General features: G+C 34.8%; 1 protein-coding gene across 3 annotated transcripts in view; it reads right to left on the bottom strand.

The window, feature by feature from the left end:
* LOC145293861 (protein PHTF2-like) overlaps positions 1–12139 on the bottom strand; it is a 154012-nt gene that overhangs the window by 18628 nt on the left and 123245 nt on the right. For all 3 annotated transcript variants that reach the window (XM_080140597.1, XM_080140599.1, XM_080140598.1), the window contains 3 exons: positions 8789–8840; positions 3847–4102; positions 2489–2585 (listed from right to left, as the gene is read on the bottom strand). In XM_080140597.1, coding sequence (XP_079996723.1) covers positions 2489–2585; positions 3847–4102; positions 8789–8840 — 405 coding nt within the window. The remainder of the gene's footprint in view (positions 1–2488; positions 2586–3846; positions 4103–8788; positions 8841–12139) is intronic.

The following is a 12139-nucleotide window of genomic DNA, read 5'->3' as shown; positions in this document are numbered from 1 at the left end:
TAAATACACATGTGTTCATGGTATTTTTCTATCATTTTTCTTTGAAGTTTATAGGAGGAGTTGTTTTTACAGAGGTTTAGGTCTATTATCGGGTTTATGAATTTCCATGGAGCTGTTTTAAGGAGAACAGTTTTATGGATATAGTTTTTGGTATATTAGGTTCCTTGCAGATTGGTTTCATTCTTAGTCCAAAGATTTTTTTTATTGCATTTTTGTTTTGGTTGAAGAGGCTTTTGTGTTGTAAAAATGTTTCTTGTAGACAGATGACAGCTGGGTTGTATAGTGAAATGAGTATAAGAAGTTTGTTAAAATTAGGTTTAATACCTCGGCAATTCCATTGAATGATAGTTTGAGTTTTTTTGTGTTCTGTCATTTTATTTGTCTGGGGGTTGTTTTGTCTTCTACCTGCATCTCCTCTAGTGTTCCTATTTTGTTTCCTCCTCTTGAGGTTGACTGGGATCTAGATCTTGGTTTGTTATTTGATTTTTCTTTAGTTTTCGTTTTATTAGGTGATGATGGTGCTGTTTCATTTGGTTTGTTTATAAGTGTTGTTTTCATTTAGGGAGTTTTTTCTTTTCTTTATTTGATTTAATTTGGGTTTTTTGGTTCTGTTTTTTTGTTGTACTATCTTTTGTTGATTATTTCTAGTGTGCAGGATGAGTGTTTGATTTCTTTCATCTCTTTTATCAATTGAGATAGTTCTTCAGTTTTTATTTCTGGAGGATTTTTTTATATCTTTGATAACTTTGATTTTTTTGTGTTTATTTCTTTCTTGGTTACTTCTGAGTATCTTGCGTTCATGATTTTTCTGGCCTCCAAGAAAGTTATATTTTTTGTGTACTTTATTGTTATTTCTTTTAGTCATGTTTTGCATCCTTTGAAATCAGTTGAATTGTTTTCACTACAGTTTGTGCATTTGGGGTCTTTTTTGCAGTCACTATGTTTTGAGTTTTCACCACATCTTACACAGATTGATGATTTGGTACATTTGGATTGGTGATGTCCAAATTGTTGACAATTGTAGAACCTTAAAGGTTTGGGATGTATTTCTCAACGTTTACTTTTAGGTATCCAATTTTAATTTCATTAGGGAGATTTGTGGAGTCAAAGGAGAGTATATATGTATTTGTCAATATAGTTTCTCCATTTTCGTTTTATGCTTATTCTTTTTACTTCTGTAACACTTTGGGATGAAAGGTTAGATAAAATTTCTTCAGTAGAGCAATTTGCTAGTTCATTGCATTTAATGACTCCTTTTCAGTTTAGGTGTTGGTGGAGATAAGTTTTAATTTTAATATCGTTAAAAGTTTGTTATTTGAGAATTTCTTTAGCTTGTGTTTTTTGTTTCAATTCAATAAGTATAGTGTTGTTTTGTAGTCGTTTTATCATTTTGGGTTTTATTTTTTTGAGAGAAAATTTTTTCCATTGTGAAAGGTGAAATTTTATTTATTTCATTTTTTTCAAATGTTTCCATTACTAAACATATTGAGTTTTCTTTGATTGAACATTTCTGTTCGTCCTCTGAACTTAAAATGTCGGTAACATCTGAAAAGTCTTTTTTTTTTAGGGGGCAATAAAAGCCATAATCAAATAAGATTGTTTTTTCATCATCCTTGCTCCCCACCCACCTCAGAGCTCTATATGGGAAGTGCCTGAGGGGAAACCCATTCGCCCAAGCTCATAGATACAAGGATGATATACTCGATTTTAGTGATATCTTTCATGAGCACCTGTCTTCCTTTGATTTTATTATGGGATACGTAGTAATTTAAAGGGCTTGCAGCCATGTCATTGATACTTTCACTTAGTCAATTGATCCTCAATCACCACTTTCCTCCATATATTAGGGAGTAGGTGTTATTGGTGGGAAAGGGATAGGCATGTTGTGTAGATGGTTGGTTTATGGGGAGGAGGGGACAATATATGGTGGGGCTTAACGTGACCAGCTGATTGATTGGATCAGGCCCTTCCGACCACTTGTCTAGCCTAGTAAGGGTCAAAGTCGTGTGTTGGAAAGTGGGGGTGGTAAAACCTGACCTCCAAATCCCTCAACCACCAGGATCCCGTCTTAATGGTAGAATGGGTCGCTACCTACGGCTAACAGGTAGCCCCACTGAGGGACTTTTACACTCTGCAGGGGGGCAGTCGACATATTCTGATGCCCTGTCGACTGGGTCTAGTGGAATCTGATCGATTGGAAAAACTTTATGCCTCAAATTATTTGTTTCTTTAAATATTTATTCATGGATTTTAGTTTGGTTGTTTTAATTACTTTGATTGGTTTGTTTTAAGTTAGGAAGCCAGTAGGGAAATTGAGGATGAAAAAAGTGTGGGGGGGGGGGATGTTTTTGCTTTGGGCTTTGCAGAACATGCTTTAGTTGTGCAAAAATTAAAAAGGGAAAAACAAAAACAGAAAGGTGTTAATATAGGTGCATTTGTGTCAGGGAGTCATCTTCCGACAGCCTGATCTGGTTCCATCAGAACTCACCTGTTTGAATGTGCGATCAGCCACGGAGAGCAAGAAGAAGAAGAGGACACTGAGACAGAGGCGTTGAAACACAGCATTTAACATGATCAGATTTATTCTGCAAGAAAGATGAAAAAAAAAAAAAATTTTTTTTTAAATCGATTAATCCTGGTCCAATATTTGTGTAACAGAGAGCGAACACACTTATGCAAATGCATACTAAATGCAAAATGTCACCATAAGGATAAAAAAAAAAAGACTAAAAAAAAAAAAAAAAAAAAAGAATGTGCACAACAGAACAAAAAGAAACGTGTGCAACAACATGTTCGAGCGTTTGAGAGGACAAAGATCAGAGAGAATGTGCACGATCATGTTAGAGAGGTGGGTGACGTGTGGCGGGAGAATGAGGAAATATCATTGTTACAAAAGAGTCAAGTTATTACTTGCTCTATGTTCCTTGCGACATATTCTGCTACAATGTGTTGGGTCTACATGTGTAAACGTATGTAATGTTACATTTGATGGTAATAATAATGAAATCAATAGATGTTCAAGTTGTTTTTGCTATGCATCAGATTTATTATATTATTATTATTACTAGTTGGTGGAAAGGTTTTGTTTGTCAGATGGTAAATAAAAGATGATTCTAAGTTTCTTTTTTTTCCCCACTAGTTAAGGAGGGTGATTCACAATTAGTATAGTAGCTAAGAATGAATCCATAAAAACTATTGGATACAACAATATAGAAAGACATTTAAAATAAATCTGTGCCTTCCTTGGTAACTACAAATTCATCTCATATTCTTATTTCTTAGGTTCACGAGCAACCTTCAAACGTTGGGTGGTTCACAAGCACAAACGTTGTGCATTCCACGAGCAACCTTCAAACGTTGTGCATTCCACGAGCAACCTTCAAACGTTGTGCATTCCACGAGCAACCTTCAAACGTTGTGCATTCCACGAGCAACCTTCAAACGTTGTGCATTCCACAAGATTTCATGAATAACTGTCAAATGTTCATTTATGCATTTTGTTATTTCATGTTTATGCTTTGAAGTTTTCAATTAAAATATAAATTCACAGTTTAGATTGATAAAAAAAAAAAGTCTCAGATAAAGTTTAACGCGTTCTTGTTCTAGGAAAATAAAAAGTAAAATCAAAAAAAGTGAAAAAAGTGAAACTCAAAAAAAAAAAAAAGTGGTGCATATATGTACATTTTTAAAAAAGTATTTTTTTGTTTAACAATTTGAAAATGTAAACTAAAATTAGGTTTATTTATTTTTTAAATTACCTCCACATACACACATGCACGCACGCGCAAACACATCCATGTGTCAAATGACAAATTAAGCAGCAAGCCAAAAAGAAAAAGTGCTTACTTCCATCCAGTGTTGCTGACTTCAAGTAGGGCTGCGAGAAAGCCATCCGTGGAGAGCACAGTAAAAAATTCCTTGCAGTTGTAGATGCGGAATAAAGGAGGCATCATACCCATGACAAGGGAGAAGAATATGCCAATATAGATGTAATCGGAGCTGTCCGGAATCTGGTCGACCTTGTCTATGATCACCCAGCTGATGTGGAGGGCTGTTAAGTCCACTTTCTGACACTCATTACCTTCCCAAATCACACAACTCACTGTAATAAAACAGAACTACATTCAAATTTCAGAATTTTGCAGATTACCATTTATAATTTAGACTTCTATTCTCATCTTGGTTGGTACCTTGACGTTTCAGGTTAATCTATTATATAAATCTCACCTGTCTGTTTAAATGTATGTATGTATGTATGTTTGCATGTCTGCCTAAAACTTTCAACCGAGGCGACGGATTTTTACGAAATTGGTTATCGTTTTGAAGCTTGACTCTTCGGACGACAAATATCAAAAAATTGGCTAAAAGCACTAATTCCTTCACCCTCAACTGGGCACTTTTCAACAGGGAGGTAAAGACATCACATTTTTTTTTTCACATTCTTTTCCTCCTTCGTGGTACGGGTTCAAGCCTGCCTGCCTATTATCACTTTTTTTTTTTTTTTGCTCAACACACACCTCCAAATTCCCCGGCAACGCCAGGCCCCCCGGGCTAGTCATGTCTAACTGGGAATTTCTATGTCAAACTTCAGAACCTATAGTATTTCAAACTGAACCGTTTATTTAATCCATGGAGGTGGATTATTCTTCTTCAGTCAGCCATGACTGGGTAAAAAATGTTCATTTTTATTATATTCTCGGTTATCATTATCAATAATAAGGATCAAACAGTAAATCTCAAGAAGACTATCACTAAGAAGCGAATGTTGTTCAATGCCTTTAACCGCTATTCGACAGGTCCATAATAAAGATTCTTGAGTTTTAAAAAAATGCACCTGAAGAAGGTTAAAAGTTACACTGGCCAAAACACTGTGAGAAATAACAAGCAGGATGAGAACAATAAACTGAATAATCCAAAGTTACATTCATCTCTAATAATATGCAAAGGAGAAGGGTATTTTAAAGGTATCTATAACAGTCACTAAATAGACTTTAGTGAATTATATATTGTTATTATATATGTAGGTATTTAATTATTATTATAATAAATAATTATGTCACCCCCTTTAAGAAACTCATTTCTTATCGTTGAGCACTTTCAGTTGAATTAAGTCGGTCAATTTAGCTCATATGCGCAAATCGTCATACAATGATTAGATCACTCTGACTGACGTTAAAAAACATTTTAAAATTTCAATGTTATTAGTAGCCGATTGGATGTGGTTCTTGCTAATGGCGTCTGTCACCGGGTTCGAATCTATCGACTGGTGTTAATTGTGACACTCTGCACTGAAGATTCCCAAAAGGATGAAACACTAGTGTCTGTAGGTATTTAATAATTATTATAATATTATATGATATATTAGTGATGGGACGATTCCAATATTGTTACTGATTCAATACTAAATTACCGATAACGTTATCCAAAGAATTGATAATGTGCAACCTGGGAAAAACATTCAGATTAATTGTGAAATCCTATATAATTCATTCATACAAACTGGTTAGTACATGTATTTTGCAAGACAAGTTACAGTGAATTCTATTGAAAATGACAATGTCAAAATATACAAATGCTGAGAAAATTCAATCCCATCACTTCAGTATTTGTTAACAAGTACAACATAAAAAAATATGAAAATGAAGTAAATGAAAATCTGATGTAATATTTATATTCTAATAAATATCAATCTGTTTTTTTTTTGCCAACTGAAGCCTTAAATTAACTTAAATTATTGATCAGAACACTTTCTCCATTTTAATTTTCCTATTTTATGAGGTGCAATATTTTGCTGATTTCGCTCTATGTAGGCCGACACTGAAAGTTTTGTATTCAATTTTATTTAAAAAAAAAAAAAAAAAAAAAAAAAAAAAAAAAGGCAAGGTGGGGATGCACATAAAACTCAACTGAACCTGTATTTAAATAGAATGTAATTTCCAAAAATAACATAGGTTTAGTATGTTCACCCCTAACCTTCTTAAATTATCTGCACAAAAATAAAAAAAGGAAAAGTCCAGTAAAATTTAGTACAAAATTTTTTTTAGGTATCATTACTTAAAGATATGGTTCAAATAAAAAAAAAAATGTTCTTAATTATTGCATTCAATATTTTTTTTTCCAATATATATTTCAGTTTTAAGAAATGACAATAATAGTTTTCCAGTAATTTTTTTGTGAAAATTCTGAGCTTTTATGAGTGGGACAATTTTATAGGCATGCGATATTGAGAAAAAAAATCAAGTGACAGTTTTTTCCAGATTTCTGTAACTTTAAATTATAACATCACTTCTACACATGACAACAGGCTCATTGCATTTGTTTAATCAGAGATTTTATCTAGTTTTCATAGATCAAGTTACTGAATCCTTACATCATTTGTAGACATTTATGCTGACGACACTACCATTTATGGTAGCACATCTAAGACAGTAAACGACCAAGTTCTCTCCAATTCTCTCTCCTCTGATCTTGAGCACATAGTACAATGGGAAAAGGAGTGGCTGGTTACTTTTAATGCATCTAAAACCAAGCTTCTCTCTTTACATCATCAACATTCTGATCCACATCTGGCATCAATTGAAATGAATGGCTCTCGTCTTCAGGAGGCCTCAAGTTTTGACAAGCTTCTGGGCTTGACCTCTACTCCTGATCTTAAATGGAACACGTACATCAAATCTGTTGCCAAGGCCGCTGGAAAAATGGTGGGATCTTTCTATCGATCTGGTAAATATCTCACTGCTGATGCTATTCTCTATCTATATAAGAGCCAGGTATGTCCAAGGATGGAATATTGTTGCCACATCTGGGCAGGAGCTGCTAGAAAAGACTTGTCCTGCCTTGATAGAGTTCAAAATAGACTTTGTAGCCTTGTAGGAGATGTCCTTTTCTCTTCCTTGCAACCTCTATCTCACAGAAGAGATGTTGCGAGTTTGTCTCTGATGTATCGTTATTTTCATGGAAGGTGTTCGACTGAGCTTCAATCTATGGCCCCCCCCCCTCGCCAAACTTTCACAAGAAACACTCGTCTAGCTGTACACACTGTCAATAATTCCCCCCACTCTTTATCTGTGCCTAAACCTAACCGTAGATTCCATGAACAAAGCTTCTTTCTTAGAACTGCTCGCCTGTGGAATTGTCTTCCGTTTTCCTGCTTTCCGGCTGACTACAATATGGTTGTGTTCAAGTCTAACGTAAATAAGTTCTTGATGAGCCGTTCTATATAAGTTATCAAATTTACCAAATGTTCATTACTAATGATTACTATATTGTCCAATGTCTACTGTACACTTTAACCCTTATCCTTGAGTGGCCTCTTGGCCTTGATAAGTGATGATGCCTATGTAAAAAAAGGTAAATGGAAAAGTGATTTTTAGGCCCATTTTCAATACTGGGCCTATCATGCATCATGGTGTCACGTAACATCCAAAGGTGTCTAATGGAGACAAAGAAAGAACTTTGTGACTATAAATTGGTCATGGTTTGATTGCAGTTAGATGATAGGCCTAGTCAACCAGATACTAGAAGCCTAATACCTCTTTGTTGGAGATATGGAACTACAGAGAAAAGCTAGAATCCCTTATTCAACAAACTATTTTTTTTTATTATTTGAAGTCACTGCTTATCAAGGCCCTGAAGCTACTCAAGGATAAAAGTTAATGAATGCTAGGTAGACAGTGAGACAATATTGTGATGATCAGTAATGGTGGAATTTGAGTGGGTTTAATTATTTAAGAAGATGGCTCAACAAGAACTTGTTTACATTAGACTTGAAAACGACCATGCTATAGTTAGCTGAAAGCGGTTCAATGATATTTTGTTTTACAGATGGAAAATTCTAGGAAAGGAACTTTGCTCATGGAATTTTTATATAGATACAAATAGAGTGAGGGAAGTGCTGTTTTGCAAATGTTTTACAGGAGCAAGATTTGCCCTACAGTCATCATTCTAATTCAGATTTTGTAGATTTAAAAAAGGACTAACATGGCAAGCCGATTAATCAGACAGGCCTCTCCAACTGCCCATCTAAGGGCTAAAGTGGTGTGCTGGAAAATAAGGGTACTAAACTCTGATCTCCAAATCCTTCAACCACCAGGATCCCATTCTAAGGCATTACGAGTTTCCACCTACAGCCAACAGGTGGCACCATTGAGAAACTTACTTTCTGCCGAGAAGCAATCGGTGTATTCTGATGTCTCATCGACAGAGTCCACTGGATTTTGAAAATGGTTTTGTACCCCATCAAGGTAGGAAAGAGTATTCTTAGTAATTCCTCCCCACATGTGGCAACAGTACTTCTTTTTAGGATGTATTTGGCTTTTGTATAGGTAGAGATGTTCTTGATTTGAGAAAGAGGAAGTAGAGAGGTGAAACGGTCATCATTCACTATATTTCAAAGACGATTTTGTACTATTTGGCTCTTGTACAGAAAATAAGAGATCGCTAATTTAAAAAGCTAAGATTAGAAACTTCATAGTCAGGGTTTGTCAATGTCTCACATTAATAGAGCTTAGACAAAGAAGCTTTTAGAGAATGAACTGTCCTCGTCTGAGGCTCTCCGACAAAAAAATTCAAGACCACTTGATCTGTGAGTGTTATATCAAGGACACATAGTTAGGGCTAGGATTGAAAAAGTAACTAAGAAATCAGTTTCTTTCTCTTCCAAAAAAAAAAAAAAAAAAAAAAAAAAAAAAAAAAGATAGACAACTTTACATGTTTAATTTTTTTATTATTCAAATTAAACTTTTTCACTTCACTGATAAATGAAAAATCGAGGTTAAAAATGATTTACCTTTGTCAGGAGGTGGGATGTGACTACCATGACAGCTGGAAGAATTACTGGGCTGAAAATTGAAAAAAAGAAAACACAAATACAATCAGATAAGAACAGGCAGGCAAGTTTAGAAATAAAACTTGCATTTGAAATGTACACAGACAAAGTTATTAGTTATATGAAAAAAACTTTTTTTTCTTCATATAGAAAATGTATACATCAACTTCGACTGGGGAACATTGAACTGAAATCTTAAAAAGAAATACTTTATTGTATTGATTTAAAAGCAAGATATGTCCCCATTTAGCCCTCCCCCTCCAATCCAGCTCTCCCAAAAGTGGGACTCTAGATTGAAACAAAAAATAAAAATTGTGCCAGTCTGAAAGAATTTCTTGTTCATTGACTGAAGACAGAACAGATTAATACTTTAAAATATTTGCAGAAAATATTTTTTAAAATGATATTTTATACAAATTAGGCATAAGACTATTCAAAAGTGTGAGAAAATGAGTGTTGTAGGTTATCCTTGGTCACGATAACTAAAAAATGTCTATATAATTTTGCAGGGTGCAAACATATTTGTTTGCAATTATCAACAGTTAATTTCATGTAGATTCTTTTTAACTTTCGTTATTAGCTTGGTCTTCATGGTTCGAGCCTGGCTAGTACCAGATCGGTGACCATTTGGGAATTCTAGGTGCTGTATGTGCTCTCCGCTTATCTAAGCATTATTTCCAGTCGTCCTGAAACTCCATTTGCCACTGGTATTTAACAACGTCGACTCCGGAGAAATGTGGTTGGACATTGTGCAACACTTCCCACAAAAATTTCACATACAGTGGATATCCATAGTCTGTCAAGACTGAAGGAAGCTACCATTAGTTTGGTCTTCATGAAAACTCACAATATTTTCATTTTTTCTTTTGCGAATAACTGATTACGCTAAAGTTTTTCATTAAAGTTCAGTGGTGGTGATATCATGCCACCTCACCTTTTTCCTGAGGGCATCCGCATTCTTAATGAGGAAGTGAAATACTGGATCGACCAGGTAGCTGCAAGTGGGCTATACATGTGGCAGCAAAACTCAACACTCAGCCATACCAGCCAGAAGACACGTGTCTGGCTGTTAAAACTTTAGGTATACAGAGAAAGAAAGGAGTTTTTTTTTTTTGCAGCTTTGGTGGAAAACTGGTCTCTTATTATGAAGGTTTTACAAGTATTGGGGTGGGAGAACCAGAGATTCAGTCAAGCACCTACTATGAAAATAATAGAGGAAAGAAAAACTAATAATCTGTTCTGTGAGAAAGGGGCTCTAAGGTAAAGAATAGGTCATCTGCACTAGATTAAGGTCAATTTTGTTCTGTGAAAGGTAGGGAAACCCTGGACTGACTGGGTAACTGCAGATAGGGTGCTGTCAAAGGTACAGCCTATCATAACCAGAAGACAGGTACCTTGCTGTCAGAGAACTTTGAAGGTGATGTCATGCCACCCCATCTTTTTCCTGAGAGTCTCTGCATTCTGAACAAAGTAATGAAACCCTAGATTGACTAGGTAGCTGCAGGTAGGCGATACATGTGGCAGCATAACTCAGCACTCTGCCATACAAGCCGTGAAGACACATGCTTAGTTGTCAGAAAAATTGTTGACTACACTTCACCTGACATCTAGCCTCCAAACTCCACTTTATGTAAGGCACAGTGGAATGAGTCGTTAACAGATTCAGCTATGATCACCTAAGTCTTTGGGGGCATATGTTGAAGACATTGACAAGGACCTGTAACTGATTCCAAGGTCAGCATCAGAACTAGTTTGAGTGAAATTGATAGAACCATTCATGAAGACAAACTGATCAAAGTTTGATGAAAAAAAAACAAACAAACAAAAACACATGAAACAGAATTATTTTTTTATAGACAGCAATCCTGCAAACAAATATCATCTGCACTCTATACATATCTATCACCTACATAATAAAAATTATCTTTAAAAATTATCTTGCTTTTCCCCTCTAAAATTAGTAACTACCTGTGAGATGTATTAGAAGATGTACCGGCGTTGCAATGTTAAATTCCTTGAAAAAAAACCAAAAAACATGGTAATGCAAGTATTATGCTTTTTCTAAACATTTCACTTCTTGTCAGTAAAACAACAAATACTGGAGATGAAACTGAAACACAAAGACAGCTAGTCAAGTACAATAACCATTAGATCAGCTTCACACAATATTTATAAAATGTTTTCAAACCTACTTATTCTTTACATAATGTAAAGAATTTGCGCATGTGCTGTCGTGAAACAGCAAATAAATAAAAATCTGATGACTTCCATGTACCAATTTTTCAATTTTTACCCCTTAGCAGCCCTTTATTCTGGATGAAAACTAATTATAAAGTTTTACACATGCCTGAATACACTATATACCAAATTTCAAGTTTTTAGATCAAAAATTTGTTGAGTATATAGGTTGAGAAGTGTCTTCACACACACATTTTCATAGATATACTAGCAGTTCAGCCCGGCTTTGCTCAGGCCCTATGTACTGTTCATAACTTTATGTGCATGTGTGTATATATATATATATATATGAAAAAGTTTGACTTATGTCCAGGTAACCTACATCTAAAATTTCAAGTGTTTAGACTCATAATTGACAGAGGAGTTTGGTAGAGTTTGCAAAAATCAACTCTTTCAAATGTGACCTATTTCCAGCCAAATTTTCGCCTAAAAACTGATTAAAAAGTTTGCTGAATACCCTTTATGTAAAATTTCAAAGGTTTAGTCCCAAAATTGGTTGAATAACTTTGAACTCTGACCCCTTGGCAACTCTAATTTTCGAGCAAAAACCGATTAAAAAGCTTGCCCTATGTCTGAATACACTTTATGTAAAATTTCAAATGTTTAGATCAAAAATTAGCTGAGTAATTTGATAGAGACCGCAGAGGTAAATTCTTTTTAACTTTGACCCCAATTTTGACTGCTTACCATTTATTGTATTGGGCTCAAATCAAATTAAATAATTTGATCCATGTCCAAGTAACTTACATCTAAAATTTCAAGTGTTTAGACCCAAAATTAGCAGAGGAGTTTGGTCAAGTTTTCACAGATCAAATCGTTAAATTTTGACCCCTTGACAGCCAAATTTCTGGCTGAAAACTGATTAAAAAGATTTTCCCAAATCTCAACACCCCTCATGTTAAATCTCAAGTCTGTAGACTGAAAATTGACAGTAGTTTGGTAGGGAAATGTACACACACAGACAATTTCACTTTTATAGATATATAGATAGATGACTGAACACTTCCTGTGCACATATTTACCTTTCAACAAGAACAATTCCTAAAGCATGTTTCACAAAAATATTTCTACATT

Source organism: Euprymna scolopes, chromosome 15, assembly GCF_053919585.1.
Source record: "Euprymna scolopes isolate OS-2025 chromosome 15, ASM5391958v1, whole genome shotgun sequence".
NCBI lineage: Eukaryota > Metazoa > Mollusca > Cephalopoda > Sepiida > Sepiolidae > Euprymna > Euprymna scolopes.
The sequence above is the reverse complement of the archived record's forward strand: the minus strand, read 5'-3'. Positions and strand labels throughout refer to the sequence as shown.